This window comes from Papio anubis, chromosome X, assembly GCF_008728515.1.
Source record: "Papio anubis isolate 15944 chromosome X, Panubis1.0, whole genome shotgun sequence".
Lineage (NCBI taxonomy): Eukaryota > Metazoa > Chordata > Mammalia > Primates > Cercopithecidae > Papio > Papio anubis.
The window spans coordinates 83,500,968-83,527,956 of NC_044996.1; the positions used below are offsets into that span (position 1 = coordinate 83,500,968).

At 37.2% G+C, this 26,989-nt stretch overlaps 1 protein-coding gene across 4 annotated transcripts in view; it reads left to right on the forward strand.

The window, feature by feature from the left end:
- The window catches only part of OPHN1 (oligophrenin 1), a 365,836-nt gene that overhangs the window by 173,936 nt on the left and 164,911 nt on the right, over positions 1-26,989 (forward strand). For all 4 annotated transcript variants that reach the window (XR_002519579.2, XM_021932859.2, XM_021932860.2 and 1 more), the window contains exons 6-7: positions 13,627-13,728; positions 25,770-25,880. Coding sequence is in view for 3 of the 4 variants with exons in the window: in XM_021932859.2 (XP_021788551.1) it covers positions 13,627-13,728; positions 25,770-25,880 (213 nt within the window). In the remaining variant the exon portion in view is untranslated. The remainder of the gene's footprint in view (positions 1-13,626; positions 13,729-25,769; positions 25,881-26,989) is intronic.

A 26,989-nucleotide genomic window follows, 5' to 3' on the forward strand; every position in this document is an offset into this window, starting at 1 on the left:
ATTAGTGCCCTTTCCTAGTATATAACCTAGTATATTGTTGAGGTTAGAAGTAAGGGCTTTAGAGTCACTTATGGGTTTGAATCTCCATTTCTTTTACTTCTATTAGCTTGTGTAACTTTGGAACAGTTCGTTTTCTGAGGCTCAGGCTTATTCCTCTTCTGTAAAATTGAGATAAGAATAGTAACATTCACAGGCTTGTATGAGGATTCAAAGAGGTAATACATATCAAATGCTTAACATAAAAACTTACAAATAATACTCAGTAAGTGGTAACTATTTCTAGTGTTACATAAAAGTTATATTAGAAAAATGTGTTTTTACTTGAATTACTCAGAATATGTAGAATAAAAGGAGTTGATCCAGTATTCTGATGTTATAGACATATTTGGATAGGAATTCATGCTTGTTCTGCACCGAGGTTGCAAATTTGCTTCATGTGTTCATTCATTGATTCACTAAACAGATGTTAATTTGGCCACATTCTGTACCTGACACCATTCCTTGTACAATGAACAGGACAGATGAAGTCTCTGCTTATGTCGATCTTACATTTTAGTGGTGTGCCAGAGGATGGAGGCAGGTGTTAAACAAATAATTAGATAAATAATTTCAGAAGGCAATAAATGCTTTGAAGACAGTAAAATGGGTGATTTGATATTACTTGTGGGGGTGGAGTTGGTCTAGGGCAACTTTAGAAGGAGTCATAATGGACAGCCTCTGAAGATGTGACACTTTAGGTGTGACCTGAACATTGAAAAGAAGCCAGTCATGAGAAAAATTGGAGAAAGAGTATTCTAGCCATGGCAAGTGCACAAAGGTCTTGAGGTAGGAACAGGCTTAGTGGTTTGTCTAAGGAACTAAAAGAAGGCCATTGTGTCTGAAGTGAACACTGATGAGAGAGTGGTATTAAGATACAACAGTAGAAGTAGGCCCAGGCCAGATCACAGGGGATTTTGCCGGTCATAGTAAGAACTGTGTATTTTATCCTAAGCGCAGTGTGGACTCCTGGAAGTTTTTAACTGCAGGGAATGATATGATCAGTTTATATGTTTTTGCTAATAATAATAGCTTTTGTTTATTGGACAGATACAGTGATAAGCACATTACATGCATATATTTCATTTAGTCTTCACACAACTCAGTAAAATATGATGTTATTTTTGTGATTATTTTAGAGATTAAGAAATCTGAAGCTTAGTAAGGTTAATTTTTTAAATGTCCCAAAATTATTGTTATTCATAGAACCAAGATTTGAGTTTGGATTTATTTGATCCTAAGCCCACATGGCTTTTATTAAGCTAAAATATATGTAACAGGCCGGGCATGGTGGTCCACACCTGTAATCCCAGCACTTTGGGAGGCCAAGACAGGAGGATTACTTGAGGTCAGGAGTTCAAGACCTGCCTGGCCAACATGGTGAAACCCTGTCTCTACCAAAAATACAAAAATTAGCTGGGTGTGGTGGCGGGTGCCTGTAATCCCAGCTAGTCGGGAGGCTGAGGCAAGAGTATTGCTTGAACCCGGGAGGCGGAGGTTGCAGTGAGTGGAGATTGCACCACTGCACTCCAGCCTGGGTGACAGAGTAAGACTCCAGGTCAAAATAAATACATAAATAAAAAAAATATATAAGAACATTGGCTATTTTAATCATTTTAAGTGTGTAATTCAGAAATATTGATTATATTAAATGTGATATGCAACCATCACCATCAAATATTTCCAAAACCCTTTCATCACCCCAAGCAGAAACTCTGTACCCTGTAAGCAATGACTCCCATTTTCCCCAGCCCTGGTAAAGTCTAATTTACTTTCTGTCTTCTCTATGAATTTTCTTATTCTAGCTGGGCTTGGTGGCTCATGCCTGTAATCCTAGCACTTTGGGAGGCCGAGACGGGCAGATCATGTGAGGTCATGAGTTTGAGACCTCAGCCAACATGGCGAAACCCTGTCTCCACTAAAAATACAAAAATTAGCCAGGTGTGGTGGCACATGCCTGTAGTCCTAGCTACATGGGAGGCTGAGGCAGGAAAATCACTTCAACCCAGGAGGCAAAGGTTGCAGTGAGCCCAGATCGCACCACTGCACTCCAGCCTGGGCAGCACAGCAAGACTCCATCTTAAAAAAAAAAAAAAAGAATTTTCTTATTCTAGATATGTCATATAAATGAATTCATACTATATTTCTCTTTTTGTGTCTGACCTATTTGAATTAGCATAATGTTTTCCAGGTTCGTTCGTGTTGTAGCATGTATCAGAAGTTCCTTCCTTTTTTACGGGTTAGTAATATTCTATCTTGTGTATATACCACATATTTTTTGTCCATTTATCCATTGATAGACATTTGGGTTTTTTCCACCTTTTGACCATTGTGAATACTGCAGGGAACATTGGTCACCAAGTGTCTGCTTGAGTCCTTGTTATCTATTATTTTGGGTATATACTTTGGAGGGAAATTACCTGGTTATATGGTAATTCTGTGTTTACATTTTTGAGAACATGACAAAATATTTACCTGGGTGCCTGTACCATTTTACTTTCCCATCAGTTCATAAGGGTTCCAATTTTCATTTCTAATTTTTTTATAGACAGGATCTCATTCTGTCACCCAGGCTGGAGTGCAGTGGCATGATAATAGCTCACTGCAGCCTTGAATTCCTGGGCTCAAGAGATCCTCCCGCCTCAGCTTCCTGACTAGCTAGGAATACAGGCATGTGCTACTACATCTAGCCTTTTTTTCTTTCTTTCTTTCTTTCTTTTTGTAGAGATGGGGGTCTCACCATGCTGGTCTTGAACTCCTGGCTTCAAGCAATCCTTTGGCCTCCCAAAGCTCTGGGATTACAGGCTATTTTCTGTATTTTTTATTTTAGACATCCTAATACCTGTGAAGTCATATTTCATTGTGATTTTGATTTGCATGTCCAATAACTAATGATGTTGAGTATCTTTTCATGTATTCTTTGGCTATTTCTATATCTTGTGATATGGCCACGTGTCTATTCAAGTTTTGCTCATTTTTTTTCTTATTGTTGAGTTTTTTCTTTTTTTGAGATGGAGGTTTGCTCTTGTTGCCCAGGCTGGAATGCAATGACGCAATCTCGGCTCACTGCAACCTCCACATCCCGAGTTCAGGTGATTCTGCTGCCTCAGCCTCCCAGGTAGCTGGGATTACAGGCGTTCACCACCATGCCCAGCTAATTTTTTGTATTTTTAATAGAGACAGGGTTTCTCCATGTTGGCCAGGCTAGTCTTGGACTCCTGACCTCAGGTGATCTGACTGCCTCAGCCTCCCAAAGTCTTGGGATTACATGAGCCACCGCGCCATGCCTCTTATTGTTGAGTTTTAAGAGTTCATTTTGTGTTTTGAATACTAGACCTTTATCAAATATATGTGCATAATTGTGTGTAATTTTATATAAATGTGATCATTTATATATATAAATGTCATATATATAAAGTCATTTATATATAAAGTCATATATAAATGTGATCATTTGTATATGACTTTTTTTAATACTCACTAATATGGATACCCCTGTAGGTCAATGAATGTTATTTTCTCTTACAATTTGTAATGACTCATAATGTTCCATTACATAAATGAATTATAATTTAGTTTGTTTTTATTTTTTTTGTTCCACTTTGCTATTATTAATCATTGTATAGCAAACATTTTCATGAAACATGAACTGAAGTAGATAAAACAGCAGTTTCATTGGAACTTTTTAACATTTGCCTTTCTGAAACTGATAATAATTGCCCAGGAAAAATAAGTGACAATATCGAAATCTTAACAATACAATAAGTTTGAGCTATTGTATGTACATAGAATACACAGAACTTTGTATCCAAGAAACAGAGATATATGTTCTTTTGGGTACACAGACAACATTAATAAATATAAACTATGCATTAGGCTATAAAGGAAGCCTCAAAAATTCAGAAGATTCTATATCACAGAGTATGTTTTGTAACCATAAGAAAATAAAATTAAAAATTAATGATAAATATTAAAACATTCCATATTTGGGAACTAACAAAGTGGTAAATATTCTTTGGGTTAAAAAATATATTTTACAATGAAATGACAATGAAGTCAGTATATATCCACATTTATGGGACACAGTTCAGTATGTAGAAAGGAAGCTCATTGATTTAGATGTATTGATCAATAAACAAGAAAGATTAAAAACAACTGTATTGAGCATTTAAATTAAAAAGATTGATAACAACAAAACCTACCCGAAGTGACAAAACAGCTGGACATATAAGACTTAAGGGCAGAAGTCAAATAAATTAAAAAACAGCTATAACAATAAAAAATGGTAGAGGTAACTAACAAAGCCAAAAATTAGTTATTGAAAGGATTAACAAGGTAGACTGGCAGGAAGATGCAAACAAACACAGTACAGAATATAGAGTAAAATAAATGAAATATTACAGACACAACAGATGTGTTAAAAAGACAAAAGAATTATAATACATTTGAAAAAAAGAGATGAGGTAAATTCCTAGAAAAATGTAAATGGCCAAAAATTGGCAAAAGGAAAAATTGAGACTTTGAGTAGACGGATATATATTAAAGATTTTGAAATGGAATTCATACTTCCCCTCCCCTTTACTCCCTCAGAAAAAGTTGTCCAAAACAAATTTGACCTTAGAAATGAGTCGGTTCAAATCCTTTCATTATTAGTGTAAAAGAGAAAAATCATGTGCTTATTGTAATCAACCTAGAATTGCAGGAAAATTACTTAAGTAAATAATATTTATATGATAACCTATGGCAAACATTATACTAAATGGAGAAACTTTAAGTATGTTCATCTTACGGCTGGATGTAGCACATGCCTGTATTCCTAGCTAGTCAGGAAGCTGAGACGGGAGGATCTCTTGAGCCCAGGAATTCAAGGCTGCAGTGAGCTATTATCATTATCTTACAATGGAGAACAAGAGAAAAATACCCGTTCGTCTACTATTGTTTAACCCAGTACTGGAGAGCCTCACCAATACTATTAGAATGAAAATTGGCCGGGTGTGGTGGCTCATGCTGGTAATCCCAGCACTTTGCAAGACCTAGGTGAGCAGATCACCTGAGGTCAGGAGTTTGACATCTGCCTGGCCAACCTGGCAAAAACCCGTCTCCTCTAAAAATACAAAAAATGAACCAGACATGGTGGCTGGTGCCTGCAGTTTCAGCTACTTGGGAGGCTGAGGCAGAAGAATTGCTTGAACCCGGGAGGCAGAGGATGCAGTGAGCTGAGATTGTGCCACTGCACTCTAGCCTGGGAGTGAGACTCCTTCTACAAAAAAAAAAAAAAAAAAAAAGAAGAAGAAAAGGAAAAAAAAAAGATAATTAAATAAGTGCAGAAAGATGGGAAGGAAAGACATGAAATTGGTTACTATTTGAAAAACACTACAAAACAGCATGGTGTTATTTGCAGATGATATAATTATATAACTGGGAAAATCAGCAGCATCAGTAAACTTTATAAGGACTAATAAGAAATTCACCAGACTGGCAATTACATGAGTAATTTGCCAAAGTTAATATTATTTTTAAGACGTGCAATAAGTAACCAGTAAATGTGATAAGTCATGTTGATACGGGAAGGGAGTAGGCAAGTGCTGGGAAGAGGAAGGCCGGGTCCCTGGCTAGGGCTCCACCCCTGGGCCTGTGCACTCAGACCTAGGTGAGGACAGGCATTTCTGTTTTCATGCCAAAATGTTACATTTTCCAAGACCACCCTGGCCTGCCATGCCCCCATCCTGTGCCTATAAAAACCCCAAGACCCTAGTGGGCAGAGACACAAGTGGCTGGACATCAAGAGGAACACACAGGCGGAAGAATGCATCAGCAGACACCAGCAGATGCCAGCAGGACACCGGCAGAACCAGTAGGGCACCGGCAGACACCAACAGATACCAGCAGGACACCTGCAGACAGCAGCAGATGCTAGCAGGCCATATATGGCAGGAAGACGCTGAGTCCAGCTGAGGGTGGTCAGAGGAGAGCGGGAGAGCTCGGCCGCTTAGTGGCCTGACTCCTGGGGAAAACCACATTCCCACTCCATCCCCCTCCTGGCTCCCCATCCATCTGCTGAGAGCTACTTGCATCATTCAGTAAAACCTTGCACTCATTCTCCAGTCCCACGTGTGATCTGATTTTTTCGGTACACCAAGGCAAGAACCCGGGATACAGAAAGCCCTCTGTCCTTGTGATAAGGCAGAGGGTCTAATTGAGCTGATTAACACGAGTTTCGTATAGACAACAAAACTAAAAGAGCACACTGTAGCACACGCCCACTGAGCCTTAAGGAACTGTAAGCATTTGCCCCTAGATGCTGCCTTGGGGTTAAAGCCCACATGCCCCACAACCTGCCCATCTGCATGCGCCCCCTAGAGGTTTGAGCAGAGGGGCACCGAAGAAGCGAGCCACACCCCAGTCTCATGCCCTTTGAAGGGGATAAGGGAACTTTTCCTGTTTCAATATCATTCACATTAGCAGTAAAAACTAAAATATGAAGAAATTATTTTTTAAAAATATACAAGATCTCTATGGGGAAAAGCATTAAAGTCTAGTAAAGGACATGGAAGAAAATCTAAATAAATTCTAGACCTTTCCTGTTTTCAAATGGATTTCATTAATATTATACAGATGTTAATTCTCCTCTAATCTATAAATTAAAGTTTAGTTGGATTTTTAGCTTAATATGCACAAATAGCTAAGTTAACCTTTAAAAAAAGACAAAAGAAGGGAGATTTTCTCTACCAGGCAGCACACATATTACAAAGTCAGTGGAGTGGAAACAGTCGGATATTGGTCCTCAAACAGAAGGCTAGTCAAACAGAATAGATAGCTGGAGTTCAAAATCACATATTAATTTAATATAAAATAAAAATCGCACTCCAAATTAATGAGGAGTGGAAAAATTCATAGTTGATTATAGGAATAATCAATCTCTATATAGAGAAATATAAAACTGGATACCTACCTAACATCACAAACAATGGTGACTTCCAGATGGATGAAGGGCCTAGAAGTGAAAGGCAAAACTCAAAGTTTGTTTGTGTCCTGTGACCTCCTCCCCATGTGATCATCTAAGTGGAAGTTCAAGGTCTCCAGGGAGCTGATGAAACCTTCGAGGATAATGCCTTCCCAGGGCTGCTCATTTCACTTTGTTATAAGGGCTCTGTACAGGTCTTGCTTTTGTGCCATTTATTAATTAGTTTTAAAAGGTTAAAAACTAATTTATTAATTAGTTTTAAAAGATTAAAACATATTTTGTCCAGCATTTTAGAATTTTAGCCCAGAGTCAGCATATCTTACCGAGCAACCATCCTTCTAAGAATGGAACTCTCTCCTTATGTTTTCATTTTCAGTCTAGGGGAAAAATCCTTCCTGGTTATGGAAAAAAGTGCCACAGTGTATGTTCTAACTCTACTTTCTTTTAACATTTCTGCCTTGCAGGATTTAAGAATTGCTACTAAGGATCATTCAGTCATTATTATCATTTTGTCATGGGGGATATGGAAGGTTAGCCATCCAGATAACATATTGACTGGTTTTTGCATGATATTTAAATTACAGATATTTTAGGCCACTTTTAAATTGAATGACAAAAATAGGCGCTCTTGTTAGAGAAAACTTGAATAGTAGGTTGCTTTTGCCAGGCATAAGAGAATTCACTCATCTCATTCTGAGGCTCTTTGCCAAAGGATAGCCTTTGGCTTGTCTACCATAAGAATCTGTGATCTGTCATAAAGCTAGTAACTTTATTTCTGGGACATGTCTTGTCAGTAGATAGTAAATGTTAGATGTGGCCCACTCTTTGATTAATATTTAAGGAGGAAGAGGTATTTTTCAAAATATCAGAGTTCTCCTATTTGTTTGGATCATATAGAATACCCATTATCAAGTAGTACAACACGAGAAGGCTACAAAGAATTAGAATGTTTGATTAATAGAAAATAGGCTAAGGGCAAGGAAACCAAGTTGAAAACATGAGCACTGTATCCCCTTACTTACCTAAAGCAAATTTCATACTAAGATACGTAATTCCTATTAATTGCCACTTGTGAGAAGGAGTAGTGGGAAAACCACAAATTAGATTGTTTTAAACCTACTTGTATACTCAATTGAGACATCACATCTTAAAGAATAGCTAATCTGAATAGCTAAAATTTGATACTCTTCTTCACAAATTTAGATTTGGATTGTCTGCTTAGATTTCTCTTTCTAACCCGATTACCTTGGCCCAAGATCCTACTCAAATCATTTGAATGCTCAGGGACACTTAAATTGTTAACATATGTCAGCCTTTGGTGTCTCCTTTACAAAGTGGAGGTAATAAAATCCTATCTCACACTCAGAAAAGAAACAAGGCAAAATGTTTAATAGTGGTTACCTGTATGCAGTGGGCTTGGCAATAGGATAAGATTTTCACTTTTTACAAGCTGTATACTTCTGAATTGTTTAAACTTATTTCACTTCAAACAGGTATTGTTTTCATAATTTTTAGAACAAAAAGTAAGATAAGAAAAGGTCATAACCGATATCCAGGTAAAAATAATAGACCAAACCTGGAAATTGAATTATACTCTATCAGGAAACCTGATCGAAAGTATTGTAAACAGACTCTTTAAATAAAATTTAAAGACCCACAAGAACAGGATCAATGGAAGAAGCAACAATAACAACACAACTTTACAAACTAGAATGAAAATAGATGAATGACATCTTACTTACCAGTTGTAGCAAAGCCAAATCTTAAGATGGCAATGGAGAAATCCAAGAACAATCCTAATCGTAGTGGAGAATCCTAAAGACTCAATAATAAAAGGCAATTACTAACTTCAGGGAATATAAAAAGTTGTAGAGAAAATTAAGATTAATCATACTGTGCTATATGAATCAGCTATAAATAGTGTTTGGATAGCAATAATAGTGTAAATACTGAATATAGATGAAACCATAATTTTCATAAAAGCATATTGGGAGTATGAGAGGAAAGGAAGTGTGTGTAGAGGAAATTGATGTTGGTGCTGGTGGTTATAATGAGACAGGAAGAGTAAAGAGAGCTAAATCTTCATCTTTCATACTGGGAAGTTAATAGGTAATGCATAAGTACTAAAAATTAAGAAATAGCTATTTAAAAAATTCATTTCAAGACACTAAAGTTATGGAAGTAAATACTAGAAGAATGAACATAAATAAATCAAAGTTGATGTTTCTGGGAAAGGGGAAATAGAAGAAGGACAGAGGATTGTTGCTTGTTTTAACCAAGTACATGGAACTAGATGCTTATTTGATTAAAGAAAAACTTCTATAAAATACCTTAAGCTTCAAATATTTATTAAGTGATCATTTGTACCTTATGAGTGTGATGATGCAACCAAGTTCTCAGGCTTTATTTCCTCTCTTTACTCTCTGATTCTTTATAGAACTGTATAAATTACTATGACATAAGAAAAAGTTTGAACATTAAACCTAGCAATCAGAGTTAATGTCAAAATTTCAATTAAATAATGTATAATAAAGAACCTCATACTGCTTGGCAAATATGTGTTTTCCAGAAGTAGAATTTCCTTCCCCTTCTCCATGAGGTCAACAAGTCTGTTGGTGCAGCGTTTTTCCTGAACGTGGAAACTGACTCTTGATAAGATAAGAGCTTCTCCTACATTTGGCACTTTCAGTGAAATTGATCCTAGAATGAAAGTACTTTTGAACTCATGTTGGGATGTCTCAGAAGCAGTAGGCTATGGTTATTGCTGGTTAACCTTAGTAGAATTAATTATAAGTGGGCTTACAAAGAAATAGAAAATCTGAATAGACCTATAACAAATGATGCTGTTGACCTATGAATCAAAGAGCTTTGCAGGAAGAGAAGTCCAGAGTAAGATGGCCTCACTGGTGTATTCCACTAATTGCTTAAATAATTCACACTAACCCTTAACAAATATTACAAAATAAAGGAGGAGGAAACACCTCCCAACTCATTCTATGATTCTGATACTTTGCTATACGTATTACTCTTAAAGCAAAGCCAGACACAACAAGAAATTACAACTATAAACCAATATCCTTTACAAATATAGACACAAAAATCCTCAACCTAGCAAATTAAATACAACAGCATATACAAATAATTATATGCCATAACCATTTATTCTAGAAGTGCATGGTTGATTTAATGTCTGAAAAATCAGTGTAATACACATAGATTATTACATGCAATATACATAGATATTAATAGATTAAACAACAAAAAACATATGAACATCTCCATAGACCTAGAAAAATCATTTGACAAGATTCAACACCCTTTTATGATAAATATATGGAACAAACTAGGAATTCAAGAGAACTTCTTCAACCTAATTGATGGCAGCTATAACCAAAACTAGAAGTTAACATCACACATAAGGGAAAGACTAAAATCTTTTCCTCTATGGTAAAGAACAAAATAAGGATGTCTACTCTCTTCACTTTGATTCAACATTGCACTGGAAGTTCCAGTTAGCATATTTAGCCAAGATTGGAAAGAAGTAAATCTATCTCTATTTGCAGATGACTTCATGTTGTATATAGAAAATCCTAAGGAACACACACACACACACACACACACACACACACACACAGAACTAATGAAGGAGTTCAACAACATTGTGTAGGATACAGGATCAGTATGTAAAAATAAATTTTATTTCTATCTACTTTGGAATAAAATTGTATTTCTATTGACATTAATAATGTGAACATTAGGAAAACAATCTGATTTAATCAAAATGATTAAAATATTTAGGTATAAATTTAACGAAAGATGTGCAAGACTTATATGCTGAAAACTACAAAACATCATTGAAATAAATTAAAGAAGCCCTAAATCAATAGAAAGACAAGCTGTGTTCATGAATTGAAAGCCTTAATATTGTTAAGATGGCATTACTCATCAAGTTGATCTACAGATTCAATGCAAGCCCTATCAAAATTCCAGCTGGCCATTTCACACAAATTGATAAGATGATCCTAATATCCACATAGAAATGGAAAGGACTGGAATAGAAAAAAAATGTCAAAGGCAAATTTTTACATTTCAAAACTTACTACAGGCCAGGCGTTGTGGCTCATGCCTGTAATTCCAATATTTTGGGAGGCTGAGGCGGGTGGATTATCTGAGGTCAGGAGTTCAAGACTGGCCTGGTCAACATGGTGAAACCCCGTGTCTACTAAAAATACAAAATTAGCTGGGTGTAGTGGCACATCCCTGTAATCTCAGTTACTTGGGAGGGTGAGGCAGGAGAATCTCTTGAACCCAGGAGGTGGAGGTTGCTGTGAGCCGAGATCATGCCACTGCATTCCAGCCTGGGCAACAAGAGTGAAACTCAGTCTCAAAACAAAACAAAAGAAAACTTACTACAAAGCCACAGTAATCAAGACAGTGTGGTGCTGACATAAAGATAGACATATAGATCAATAGAATAGAACTGAGAGTCCAGAAACAAACATTTATGGTTCAATGATGATTTACAAAGATGTTAAAAAGTGATCAATTGGGAAAGAATACTCTTTTGAATAAATGGTGCTGGGACTATCGGATATTTACTTGCAAAAGAATAAAGAAAACATAGTACATCCATACAGTCAAATACTCTTCAGTCATAAAAAGGAATGGAGTACCAATACATGCTACAATATGGATGACCCTTGAAAACATTATGTAAGTGTAAGAAGCCCGTCACCAAAGACTATAGTGCAGATTCCAGTTAATATGAAAGGTGTAGAATAGGAAAATCCATAGAGATGAATGTAGACTGTGGATTTTTGAAGGTGGGTAGAATGGGGAATGGAAAGTGACTACTAGTGTGATTAAGATTTCTTTTTGGGGTGATGAAAATATTTTGGAATTAGATAACAGCAGTGGTTGCACAGCTTTGTGAATATGCTAAAAACACCTGAATTGTAATTGTACACTTTAAAAGGATGAGTTTTATGATATGAGAATTATATTTCAGTTTTTAATTTAAAAATTGAATTGAAGGAGAACGTATTCTACAGAATCTTATTGTCCTTGGTGGAGGCAGTAAAGTTTTCTGGCTCATGCTTTTCTCAATTAATTGGTACTTTAAATTGATTCAACAGCTGAAGGAACAGTTTGTCCTTCCTATGTTTTGTGTGAAAATGTCTACCTCCTGTTTTGGTATCTGAGTTAGGGTTGGGTTATGGAACTTCTCGAGTTGTATTCCTAAGACGTTCTGATTATTTATAAGCCTCATGAATGTTATTCCACCCATGATAATCTGGGCTACATGGACTGTGATCTTGGATGTTAGTTCACCTTATTTGAACCTTAATTTCCTTTACAATATCTGCTTCTCAGGGCTGTAAAGTCTAAATGAGATAATAGATTTTAAGTGTCTATCATAGTGCCTGGCCTGATGTAGGCCTCAGCCTCCCAAGTAGCTGGGATTACAGGCACACACCACCATGCCCAGCCAATTTCTCTCTCTCTCTCTCTTTTTTTTTTTTTTTTGCATTTTTAATAGAGATGGGATTTCACCATGTTGGCTAGGCTGGTCTCAAACTCCTGACCTCAGGTGATCCGCCCACCTCGGCCTCCCAAAGTGCTGGCATTACAGGAGTGAGCCACTGCGCCTGGCCAAAAGCACATTTCTTATATGTCACAGGTCACTCAGCTCTGTCCTAGCTTCCTGCCCAGCAACAGATTGCTTGTAGCAATAAACCATGGGTGAATTTTTTTTTTCTTTTATTTGTGGTCCCCTGCTGTGCCTCTTCTACTACCTGGCACATTGCAGGTGCTCAGTGATTTTGAATTTCCCATGAGACAACACAAGCCATTTACACTGATTTTCCAGCATGGTGCTAAGAGAATGGTAGAGTGTCAGCATTAGTCTGTGACAAAGGAACATTGTTAGTGCTACTTTAGATGCTGTGTTTCTTCCAGTTGTGCTGAGCAGCAGAGAACTTAATTAAATTTAATACTTGAGAAGAGTAAAGGCTGAGTCCTTCATCTGCCACAAATCTTTGCAACCCTTGCTTTCTAGTTAAACTTTCCAGGATTTTTTTGTCTCTGTTTTTAATATCAGCTTTTTGGAGTGAAGTGCTTAAATAATACCAACTAATTCATTAAAAAGAGATAATCCCAGGTTCCTATTTCTTTGGAAATGTTTTACTTATTATTAGCTGTCTAAGTGCATTGTAGATTAACCTTTTCATGACATATATTTACTTTACTTTTGTATTATGTCTTCTTCCTTTGTAAGAAAATTTGAATGAGTGGTTAATGTATGTGAAAAATATTGGAGGGAAGAAAAGATATCTACCGCACAGACCCTTTTAAGGTATCATTCTTTGAGGAGCAGCTTCCATAGCTTTCAGCTGTAAAAATAGGGACTGCCATTTCTGCAGGCAGAATGGTTTGGGGTTATATTTCCGGAAGTTGAAACTGCTGAGACCGATGCAAAGCTAATTCTCTGTTGCTTTTTTTTTCCTTCCCAGGAACTAGAGGGATTGACCACCTGAAAGCTGACACTATCTCCTTCATTCTCCTTTCTAAGCAGACAGAGTTACAACTACAGACATTTAATCTTTGCCCTTCTTTCCCACCTTTAGGAGCGGAAAAAGAAATTTGAAAAGGATGGTGAGAGGTTTTATTCTTTACTGGATCGGCACTTACACCTGTCTTCAAAAAAGAAAGAATCTCAGTTACAAGAGGTATGTTCACAAAGCCTGCCCCTGCCTTTCATTGCTAGCTATGCCTTAGAAACAGTGTGAATTTTGTACTGCAAGGCTTTTCCCATACCTTGTCTTAGCAGGGAACCTCATGTGATAGTAGCACTTGTAGTCAAAACTGTGGCCTGAGACTCAGAAGCCCTGAGTACTAAGCCAGCTCTTCCACTAACTCAGGGTGTGACCTTGGATAGGATACTTCTCTCTTTGCCTCATTCCATTATCTGTAAGAAGAGGAGTCAAGAGTCCCTTTCAATTGCAAGTCCAAAATCCATGTGAGGATAAAGGTAAACTAGTGTTGTATTTGGTAGAGATCAGGAACAGATCTTCTACTTTTTTTCCCTGAGATATTCTATAACCTTTTTTTTTTTTTTTTTTTTTTTTTTTGGTGGGGGGTTAGGGAGTGTCCTGTTGTGGGACTACTGCTTACCTGGGACTTGCAGTGGCTTCAGTTAAAATAAGCTGCCATTCAGTGAGACCCTACCACATGCCAGGAACTCAGGAACTGTACAGGATGCAACATGACTACAGAAACAATAAGACATGGTTCCTGCCCTTCTGCATCTTACTGTTGGGCTACTAAATAAGAAAACACATTACTCTTATACTAATAGAATTTTTTACACACTTTAATGTGTATATATGGTGCTTTTGTTGGAAGTATGAAATGAGAATAGAAGACTTATGTTTGGATGTGGGGGATTTCCTTTGTGGAAGAATGTTGCCCTTCTAATTTGATGTGGTCATTACAAAATAGGTAAAGTGTTTGACAGGTGAAAATGGAGGAATGGACCTTTCAAACAGAGACCAATGGCCCAAAGGATGGAAGGGACATAAGTAGAATTCTATTTTAGGAATCTCAAACTGGCATAGGTTGTAGGGTGAATTAGATCAGGGAGAGACTATAAGCAGGATAACCAGTTTAGGAAACTATTGATCTAGGAAATGATCTAGGGGAAAGTGTCAGAGCCATAAGAGAGGCACCACGAAAGGAAAAGAAAGAATATACGGATTGAGAATTTTTCTAATGGAAGAAGGGGTCTATATGTTCAATGAAAGATTCAGTAATAATGGAGATTTTAAAGATTCAAATATGAAAAGAGATATCGGATGGAATAATATCATAGGCAGGAACTGTCATCTTGTCTGTGGTCACACAGATTGTGACAGAGCTGGAGCTCACCTCCTGATAACTGGTTTCATAGATATCCATCACATCATCTGAGGTGCTTGAAGGTAATAGGTCAAGAGTCTCAGTGTGGCTGTGTGCAGTGGCTCATGCCTGTAATCCCAGCATTTTGGGAAGCCAAGGCATGTGGATCACTTGAGGTCAGGAGTTTGCAACCAGCCTGGCCAACATGGCGAAACCCCAGCTCTACTAAAATTACAAAATTAGCTGGGTGTAGTGGTGCATGTCTGTAATCTCAATTACTTGGGAGGCTGAGGCAGGAGAATCGCTTGAACCCGGGAGGCAGAGGTTGCAGTGAGCCGAGATCACGCCATTGCACTCCAGCCTGGGTGACAAGAACGAAACTCTGTCTCAAAAAAAAAAAAAACCCAAAAACTTTAGTTGTGGATGGAGTTAGTATTGCAAAGGAGAAGGACTACTTTCCTTCCATAAACTAGAATTAAGTCTGGGATCTTCTATCATTTTCCTTTTGCCCACTTTTGTTTTTTTCCTTTTCTATCTATTCTGTGTCACGGTTTCTGTGCAGAAAACAGTCAACAGGCCTGAGACTGCTATGCTTACAAAGACCTGTTTACAAAATTAGCCCTTGGATGGCATCTGGGAACTTCACTGTTAAACAGCTACCAACATTGATTTAGAAGTTTCCCTTAATGGGTAAGAATGGCTGACTGTGCCAAGCCTGGCTGTGCAAACAATGTGGCTTATGTTGAACATCTTTTTCTTCTGGTAGTCTTGAATTTTGGTTGTGCTGGGCAGAGTGTGCCTGTGTAACTAGCCCCCCAATAAAACCCTAGGCTACTCATTCTCTTATGAGCTTCCCTGACTGACAACATTTTCTCTCTGTTGTTATAACTTGTTGAAGGAAGAATTAAATGTGTCTTGGGTGACACCACAATGAGAGATCTTTTGGAAGCTTGTACCTAGCTTCCTCTGCATTTTGCCCCAGACACCTTTTCTCTTTGCTCATTCGGCTGTGTATGCTTTCACTGAAATAAATCTTAGCTGTAAGTACTACTCTGGTGAGTCCTTTGAGTCCTGCTCAAAAAAGATTTATTAAAGAATTATTAAACTTGGGGTGGTCTTCTGGACCCTGGACACAATCCAAACTATTGGAGACTTTGCTAGGACAGCTTCTGGAGTGTTCTAGGTGTTTGGTGCTATAATGTAGATGTCCTTTTATTACTTATTCAATAAAAAATGAGCAGGGGAACCTTGAGTTACTCACTTTCAAAAAATTTAGATTTCATCTTTAGAGAAGTTTTAGGTTTACAGAAAATTAAATAGTAAGTACAGAGTTCTATATGCCCTTACTCGTCACACAGTTTCTCATTTTCCCCTTTAGGATCATCTTGCATTCATGTGATACATTTGTTAGAATTGAGGAGCCAATGTATTAAACATTCTATGGGTTTTGACAAACATATGATAATATATATCCAGCATTACCATATCGTACAGGACAGTTTCACTGCCTTAAAAATCCCTGGACTTTATCCCTCCCTTCTTCTACCTCTACCTGACACCACTGATCTTTTTATGGACTCTATGCTTTTGCCTTTTCCAAAATGTCATATAGTTGGAATCATATGGTTTGTAACCTTTTTTTGATTGGCTTCTTTCAGTTAGCAATATGCATTTAAGGTTTCTCCATATCTTTTCTTGACTTGATAACTCACTTCTTTTTAGGGCTGAATAATATGCCATTGTCTGGTTGTACCACGGTTAGTTTATCCATTTGCCTATTGAAGGACTTCTTGGTTTCTTCTGAATTTTGGCAATTTTTAAAGCTGTGATAAATAATTGTGTGCAGGCTTTTAGGGATATACATTTTGATGAGTAAATACCAAAGAATACAACTGCTATCATATGGTAAGATTTTATCTAGTGTTGTAAGAAACTGCCAAACCGTCTTCCAAATTGGCTGTAGCAGTTTTTATTTCCACCAACAATGAATGATAGCTCCTGTTGCTCCACATCCTTGTCACTATTCTGTGTTGTACCATTAAAAGTAATGGCAGAAATCACAATTACTTTTGCACCAACCTAATATGTACATGGAATATCTTTCCATTTATTTTGACCTTTGATTTTTTTCATTAGTGTTTTGTACTTCTGCTCTTAAAGATCTTGTCTTTTTGCACCTGGCTTATTTGACTTAACAAATAACTTTCAGTTCCATTTATGTTGCTGCAAATGACAGGATCTCATTTTTTTCCTTCTTTTATTTCTGATGCTAGTTGTTTGTGTATTTACTCTTTCTTACTTATTTAATGTGGCTAAAATAGTAACAATTTTATTGATTTTTTTCAAAGAACCAGCTTTTTGGTTTTGTTGATTTCCTGTTGTTCATTTCATTGATATCATCTTCTTTTTTTTTATTATTATACTTTAAGTTCTAGGGTACATGTGCACAACGTGCAGGTTTGTTACATATGTATACATGTGCCATGTTGGTGTGCTGCACCCATTAACTCATCATTTACATTAGGTATATCTCCTAATGCTATCCCACCCCCCTTCCCCCACCCTATGTCAGGCTCCGGTGTCCAAGAGTTCTCATTGTTCAATTCTCACCTATGACTGAGAACATGTGGTGTTTGGTTTTCTGTCCTTGTGATAGTTTGCTGAGAATGATGGTTTCCTGCTTCATCCATGTCCCTAAAAAGGACATGAACTCATCCTTTTTTTCTGGCTGCATGGTATTCCATGGTATATATGTGCCACATTTTCTTCATCCAGTCTATCATTGATGGAAATTTGGGTTGGTTCCAAGTCTTTGCTATTGTGAATAGTGCCACAATAAACATATGTATGCATGTGTCTTTATAGCAGCATGATTTATAATTCTTTGGGTATATACCTAGTAATGGGATGGCTGGGTCATATGGTACTTCTAGTTCTAGATCCTTGAGGAATCACCATACTGTTTTCCAGAATGGTTGAACTAGTTTACAATCCCACCAACAGTGTAAAAGTGTTCCTATTTCTCCACCTCCTCTCCAGCACCTGTTGTTTCCTGACTTTTTAATGATCGCCATTCTAACTGGTGTGAGATGGTATCTCATTGTGGTTTTGATTTGCATTTCTCTGATAGCCAGTGATGATGAGCATTTTTTTATGTGTCTGTTGGCTGCATAAATGTCTTCTTTCGAGAAGTGTTTGTTCATATCCTTTGCCCAGTTTTTGATGGGGTTGTTTGATTTTTTCTTGTAAATGTGTTTAAGTTCTTTGTAGATTCTGGATATTAGCCCTTTGTCAGATGGGTAGATTGCAAAAATTTTCTCCCATTCTGTAGGTGGCCTGTTCACTCTGATGATAGTATCTTTTGCTGTGCAGAAGCTCTTTAGTTTAATTAGATCCCATTTGTCAATTTTGGCTTTTGTTGCCATTGCTTTTGGTGTTTTAGTCATGAAGTCCTTGCCCGTGCCTATGTCCTGAGTGGTATTGTCTAGGTTTTCTTCTAGGGTTTTTATGGTTTTAGGTCTAACATTTAAGTCTTTAGTCCATCTTGCATTAATTTTTGTATAAGGTGTAAGGAAGGGATCCAGTTTCAGCTTTCTCCATATGGCTAGCCAGTTTTCCCAGCACCATTTATTAAATAGGGAATCCTTTCCCCATTTCTTGTTTTTGTCAGGTTTGTCAAAGATCAGATGGTTGTAGATGTGTGGTATTATTTCTGAGGTCTCTGTTCTGTTCCATTGGTCTATCTTTCTGTTTTGGTACCAGTACCATGCTGTTTTGGTTACTGTACCCTTGTAGTATAGTCTGAAGTCAGGTAGCATGATGCCTCCAGCTTTGTTCTTTTGGCTTAGGATTGTCTTGGCAATGCAGGTTCTTTTCTGGTTCTGTATGAACTTTAAAGTAGTTTTTCCCAATTCTGTGAAGAAAGTCATTGGTAGCTTAATGGGGATGACATTGAATCTATAAATTACCTTGAGCAGTATGGCCATTTTCAGTATGGGTCTTGACTCTATCCGATTTGCCAGTCTGTGTCTTCTAATTGGAGCTTTTAGCCCATTTACATTTAAGGTTAATATTGTTATGTGTGAATTTGACCCTGTCGTTATGATGTTATCTGGTTATTTTGCTCATTAGTTGATGCAATTTCTTCCTAGCATCGATGGTCTTTATGATTTGGCATGTTTTTGCAGTGACTGGTACCAGTTGTTCCTTTCCACGTTTAGTGCTTCCTTCAGGAGTTCTTGTAAGGCAGGCCTGATGGTGACAGAGTCTCTCAGCATTTGCTTGCCTGTGAAAAATTTTATTTCTCCTTCACTTATGAAGCTTAGTTTGGCTGGATATGAAATTCTGGATTGAAAATTCTTTTCTTTAAGAATGTTGAATATTGGCCTCTACTCTCTTTTGACTTGTAGAGTCTCTGCCAAGAGATCTGCTGTTAGTCTGATGAGCTTCCCTTTGTGGGTAACTCGACCTTTCTCTCTGGCTGCTCTTAACATTTTTTCCTTCATTTCAACTTTGGTGAATCTGACAATTATGTGTCTTGGAGGTGCTCTTCTCAAGGAGTATCTTTGTGGCATTCTCTGTATTTCCTGAATTTGAATGTTGGCCTGCCTTGCTAGGTTGGGGAAGTTCTTCTGGACAGTATCCTGCAGAGTGTTTTCCAGCTTGGTTCCATTCTCCCTCTCACTTTCAGGTACACCAATCAGACATAGATTTGGTCTTTTCGTGTAGTCCCATATTTCTTGGAAGCTTTGTTGGTTTCTTTTTACTCTTTTTTCTCTAAACTTCTCTTCTCGCTTCATTTCATTCATTTGATCTTCAATCACTGATACCCTTTCTTCCACTTAATTGAATCAGCTACTGAAGCTTGTGCATGTGTCATGTAATTCTCGTACCATGGTTTTCAGTTCCATCAGGTCATTTAAGGTCTTCTCTATGCTGTTTATTCTAGTTAGCCGTTCATCTAATCTTTCTTCAAGGTTTTTAGCTTCTTTGCAACGGGTTCAAACATCCCCCTTTAGCTTGGAGAAGTTTGTTATTACCGATCGTCTGAAGCCTTCTTCTCTCAACTCGTTGAAGTCATTCTCCGTCCAGCGTTTTTCCATTGCTGGCAAGGAACTGTTTTCCTTTGGAGAAGAAGAGGTGATCTGATTTTTAGAATTTTCAGCTTTGCTGCTCTGGTTTCTCCCCATCTTTGTGTTTTTATCTCCCTTTGGTCTTTGATGATGGTGACATACAGATGAGATTTTGGTGTGGATGTCCTTTCTATTTGTTAGTTTTCCTTCTAACAGGACCCTCAGCTGCAGGTCTGTTGGAGTTTGCTGGAGGTCCACTGCAGACGCTGTTTGCCTAGGTATCACCAGCAGAGGCTGCAGAAGAGCAAACATTGCAGAACAGCAAATGTTGCTGCCTGATCCTTCCTCTGGAAGCTTCGTCTCAGAGGGGCACCCAGCTGTATGAGGTATCAGTCGGCCCCTACTGTGAGGTGTCTCCTAGTTAGGCTACTTGGGGGTCAAGGACCCACTTGAGGAGGCAGTCTGTCTGTTCTCAGATCTCAAACTCCATGCTGGGAGAACCACTACTCTCTTGAAAGCTGTCAGACAGGGACATTTAAGTCTGCAGAAGTTTCTGCTGCTTTTTGTTCAGCTATGCCCTGCCCCCAGAGGTGGAGTCTACAGAGGCAGGCAGGCCTCCTTGAGCTGCAGTGGGCTCCATCCAGTTCGAGCTTCCCGGCTGCTTTGTTTACCTACTCAAGCCTCAGTAATGGTGGACGACCCTCCCCCAGCCTCGCTGCTGTCTTGCAGTTTGATCTCAGACTGCTGTCCTAGCAGTGAGCGAGGCTCCGTGGGCATGGGACCCTCTGAGCCAGGAATGGGATATAATCTCCTGGTGTGCAGTTTGCTAAGACCATTGGAAAAGAGCAGTATTATGGTGGGAGTGTCCCAATTTTCCAAGTACCGTCTGTCGTGGCTTCCCTTGGCTAGGGAAGGGAATTCCCTAACCCCTTTGCTCTTCCAGGGTGAGGCAATGCCCTGCCCTGCTTCAGCTCACACTCCACGGGCTGCACCCACTCTCCAACAAGCTCCAGTGAGATGAACCCAGTCCCTCAGTTAGAAATGCAGAAATCACCCATCTTCTGTGTCATTCACGCTAGAAGCTGTAGACTGGAGATGTTCCTATTCGGCCGTCTTGGAACCTCCCATCGATATCTTCTTTAATGTTTATTTTTTCTTATTGTCTGTTTACTTTGGATGTGATTTATTCTTCTATTTCTAATTTCCTAAGAAGGAAGCATAGATTATTAATAATAGATCATTCTTCTGTTCTAATATATGCATTTCATTCTATAAATATTTCTCTAAGCACTGCTTTCGTTGCCCACAAATATTAAATTGTGTTTTCATTTTTATTTAATTCAAAATGTCTTAACATTTCGTATTTTATTTTATTTATTTTTTGTAGAATTGAGGTCTTGCCATGTTGCCCAGGTTAGTTTCAAACTCCAGGCTTCAAGTGATCTTCCTGCCTTTCCCTCCTAAAGTGCTAAGATTACAGGTGTTTGCCATGATGCCCAACCTTACTTTTCTTTTGAGTCTTTGACTCAGGTTTTATTTATAAATGTAATTATTTGGGGCATTTTCAGCTTTTAAAAATTGATTTCTGGTATAATTTAATTGTGGTCTAATTATATATTTCATAAGATTTCTGTTCTTTTAGATTTCTTCAGGTGTATTTTATGTCCCAGAATATGGTCTATCTTGGTGATTGTTCTGTGTGACTTTGAGATGAAAGCATATTCTGCTGTTGTATCAAGTGTTACAAAGATGCCAATTAGATTCAGTGGATCGATCATGCTGTTCAGGTCAACAATGTCCATGCTGATTTTCTGCTAGCTGGATCTGTCCATTACTATTAGAGGAGTATTGAAGTCTCCAACTCCAATAGTAGGTGTGTCTCTTTCTCCTTGTAATTCTGTCAGTTTTTACCTCATGTATTTTGATGCTCTGTTGTTAGGCACATTCACATTAAGAATTGTTATGTCTTCTTAGACTCTTGCCCTCTTTATTATTACATTATGATTTGATATCATAATATTTTTCCTTGGTAGTTTTCTTTGTTCTGAAGTGTGCTTTTTATGAAATTAATATAGCTACTCCAGCATTCTTTTGATTAATGTTAGCATGATATATCTTTCTTTATACCTTTACTTTTAATCTGTCTTTGTTTTCTTTACATTTTAATTTTTATTTTAGTAGGTTTAGGAGTATAAGTGTTTTTTGGTTACATGAATGAATTGTATAGTGGTGAAGCCTGGGCTTTTAGTGTGCCCGAATACCCAATAGTAGGTAATTTTTCAGCCCCCTCTAACTACCCCTCTTCTGAGTCTCCAATGTCCATTGTACCACTCTGCATGCCTCTGCATACTCAGAGCTTACCTCCCACTCATAAATGGGCATATGAGGTATTTGGTTATCCATTCCTGAGTTAGTTTACTTGGAATAATGGCCTCCAGTTCCAGTTTCTGTAAAAGACATATTTTGTTCTTTTTCATGGCTGAGTAGTATTCCATTGTGTGTGTGTGCACACATATATACCTACTATATTTTCTTTATCCACTAATCAGTTGTTGGACACTTAGATTGATTTCCTATCTTCACAATTGTGAATTGTGCCAATATAAACCTAGGAGTGCAGGTGTCTTTTTTGATGTAATGACTTCTTTTTTCCTTTAGGTAGATACTCAGTAGTGGGATTTGGGATCAAATAGTAGTTCTACTTTCAGTTATTTGAGAGATTTCCATACTGTTTTCCATAGAGACTGTATGAATTTTATTCCCACTCAAAGTGAATAAGCATTCCCTTTTCACTACATCTGCATCTTTTGTTTTTTGACTTTTTAATAATGGCCTTTCTTAGTGGAGTAAGGTGGTATCTCATTGCGGTTTTAATTTCCATTTTCCTGATGATTAGTGATGTTGAGCATTTTTTCATATTTATTGGCCATTTGTATATCTTTTGAAAAATGTCTGTTCATGTCGTTTGCCCACTTTTAAATGGTTTTTTTTTTTTTCTTGCTGATTTGTTGGAGTTTCTTGTAGATTCTGGACACTAGTCCTTTGTCAGCTGTATAGTTTGTGAATATTTTATCCTATTCTGCAGGTTGCCTATTTAGTCTGTTGATTATTTCTCTTGTTGTGCAGAAAGATTTTAGTTTAATTAAGTCTCATTTATTTACTTTTGTTTCTGTTGCATTTGCTTTAGGTGTCTTAGTAATTTTTTTTTTATTAGGCCAATTCCTAGAAGCATTTTTCTAGGTTTTATTCTAGAAGTTTTATGGTTTCAGGTCTAACATTGTATGTACTTATTTAAAATGATATCTTTTAAATAACATAGTTGGCTGTTAATTTTTGCACACTATGACAGTCTATCTTTTAATTTTTTAGATCATTGATGTTTAAAATGGTCATAGATAATGGTGTAATAGTATCTACTATATTGTTTACTATCTTCTACTTATTATTTTTGTTTTTATTTTTGTCTTTCAGTCTTCTTTTGCCTTCTCTTTTTTAAGAGAACTTTTATATGATTTTATTTTCTGTCTTCTCTTACCATATCAATTATACTTCCTCTTTTTCATGTTTTAGTGGTTGCCTTAGAGCTTGCAATATGCATTTATGGTTAGTTTATGTCCACTTTTCATATTCCAGTAAACTAGTTATGGGTTATACAGGATTGACAGACTATTTCCAATGTCTCCCTTTCATCCCTTATAATGGTACTATCATTCTTTTTACTTATTTGTAAGATATAATGACCAAATGTATCATTGCAATTATTATTATAGACAAATTCTTATCTGTTAGATCCATTAATAATTTGAAAAATAAAATATTTAATCTTCATTTATTTATTTTCTGGTGCTCTTTTTTCTTTCTTTTTAGGTCTGTATTTCCGACATATAATTTTTCTTCTATTGGAGATCTTTTAACCTTTCTTGCAAGACAAGTTTAGTGGTGACAAAGTGCTTTACTTTTTGTTTGTTTGAGGAAGTCTTTATTTTACCATCACTTTTGAAGGATGATTTCACGGAATACACATTTCTAAGTAGTTAACTTTTTTTCTTTCAACACCTTCAAATATTTTATGGCACTCTCTTCTCTCTGCATGGTTTCTTAAGAGAAGTCTGATATAACTCTTTATCCTTGCCCCCCTATATAGTAAGTTGTTTTTCTCTCTAGCTTCTTTCAAGATTTTCTCTTGTGTTTTATTTTCTGCAGCTTTGAATATCATATATGTACATGGAGATTGTTTGGTATTTATCCTGATTGATAATTATTAGTATTTATTATATTATTGTATTTATTGGTATTTATCCTGAGCTTTCTGGATGTGGGGTTTGATATCTGTCTTTTATTTTGGAAAATTCTCAGTCATTATTGCTTGAAGTATTTCTTCTGTTTCTGTCTCTTTTTCTTCTCCTATTGACACTCTGAATATGCATATATTAACATCTTTTGTAATTGTTCATCAGTTCCTGAATATTCTACTCAATGTTTTTCTTTTTTTTTTTCTCTTTGCATTTCAGTTTCCCACATTTTTGTTGACACGTATTTAAGCTTACTGGTTCTTTCCTCAGTCTTGTTCAATCTACTGGTGAACCCTTTAAAAGTAGTCTTCATTTCTGCTACAGTGTTTTTGATTTCTAGTCTTTCCTGTGTATTCTTTCTTGCAGTTTTCATCTGCCCGCTGCTATTACCCATCTGTTCTTATGTGCTGTCCGCTTTTTATATTAGAGCCCTTATATTAATTATAATTATTTTAAATTTAGTTTTATATTTCTTTTTTGTTTGTTTCTAAGATGGAGTCTTGCTCTGTCACCGAGGCTGGAGTGCAGTGGCATGATCTCAGTTCACTGCAGTCTTCACCTCCCAGGTTCAAGTGAGTCTCGTGCCTCAGCTTCCAGAGTAGCTGGGACTACAGGAGTGCACCACCACACTTGGATAGTTTTTTGTATTTTTAGTAGCGATAGTGTTTCTCCATGTTGGCCAAGCTGGTCTCGAACTCCTGACCTCAGGTGATCTACCCACCTCGGCCTCCCAAAATGCTGGGATTACAGGTGTGAGCTACCGCACTTGGCCTACAGTCTTATATTTCTACAATGTTTGCCTTACCTACATTTGATTCTGATGCTTCTTTTTCTCTTCAGACTGTGTTTATTGCCTTTTAATATGCCTTGTAATTCATTGTTGAAAGCCAGCGATGATGTTCAGATGAAAGGAACTGAGCGAAACAGGTCTTTAATATGAGATTTTGTGTTGATCTGACTAGGAGTTAGGCTGTGCTTAGTTTGCTGTAGCTGTCATTGTCTGACTCTAAAATTTTCTCTGGCATCATTGTTTTTGTGCTCAGATTTTCTCATTTCTTATTAAATAGGACTTGAGACTTGCAGTTCTTTCTGTTGTAATCCTCTCAGTATTGGCCATAGTAGCATGCTTCTGTTCTTGGGATTCTGCCCTTGTTAATTTCTTATTCTCTGTATTCATGTCTCTGTAGTTTTTGAGGCAGTAGATTTTCCTCTGACTTCAGTTCTCTGTTGGATATAAGAAAATGTGTGGATTTTACACTTGTTCAGCTTTTTTCTTTTTGTCAGGATGGGTATAATGACTTCAAGCTTTTTATGTGTTGGACCAGAAATTGGAATCCTGGATCAGTCACTTTTTAATCTCTTGGCTTTAGGTTCTCTATCTCAAAAATAAAGGGTAACATCACTAGTTGGTGGCTAAATGCTCATCTAGCTCTAGCATTCTGTTCAGTCCTTAAGCACTGACTTTCATGAATATCCAAATATGTAATGTTTGTTTTCCTTCTTCTATAGGCAGACCTACAGGTGGACAAGGAGAGGCACAATTTTTTCGAGTCCTCTCTTGATTATGTTTATCAAATCCAGGAAGTTCAGGAGTCCAAGAAGTTCAATATTGTGGAGCCTGTAAGTTTTCTCTGTTGATGAATGGTCTAAAAATATTTATCAAATGCCTGGTAAATGTACAAACTTTGATCATAAAAACAGAATCTCAAAGAACGTGAAAGATAATCATTGGAAATGTCTAGAACATAGTCTAACTTATGTTTTTCTTGTTCTTTAGTATATATATTTCTCTCTTTCCCCCTAACCCTTTTCTCTCTTTTTCTGTGGCTATTTTCTTTCTCTTTCCTTTTTTTCCTCTCTCCTTCCCCCTCCCTTCCAGAATTTCTCTACCACTCTTCCTATTACTTTGTTTCCTTCCCTTCCTTCTTCTCATACTTTCAGAAGCTTCTAAAAGTCTCTCTCATATACCAGGTACTGTGCTAGGGACTCATGTCCCTTGCAGTCAATGACTTCTTATTCTACTACTTTTACTTCTGTCTTGTGTAGTTTTTTCCATTTCACGTTTTTTCATTCCATTTACTTCTGTCTTGTGTAGATTTTTCCATTTCTGTATATTTGTTTGAGACAGGGTCTCACTATCACGCAAGCTGGAGTGCAGTGGTGCTATCTTGGGTCACTACAACCTCTGTCTCCTGGACTCAAGTGATCCTCGCACCTCAGCTTCCTGAGTAGCTGGAACTACAGATGCGTGCCACCATACCGGGCTAATTTTTTGTATGTTTTTGTAGAGATAAGGTTTCACCATGTTACCCAGGCTGGTCTCCAACTCCTGGGCTCAAGTGATCCCCCTGCCTTGGCTTCCCAAAGTGCCAGGATTACAGGCATGAGCTACTGTACCCAGCCCGTGTATTTGATTTTTAATGGGATTGAAAATTTACACAAATATATATTATATATCATTTATATGTCTTTTTCTGCAACCCTGTGAATCATTTCTAATTTTAAAGTTGGTTTAGACTCTTTTGATCTTTTAGTATTATGACAGTATTCATTAAAGTAAGGTAGAAAATCTTGCTTTATTCATTTATTTATTTACTTTCATTCATTCAAGAAATATTTTTTGAGCACCTATTGTTTGTGGTTGCTGAGGATATATAGAGGAAAGATGCAGTTCATTCACATACTGTTCAAATGATGAATGTCTTTATATGAGATCTGAGCAAGCTCTG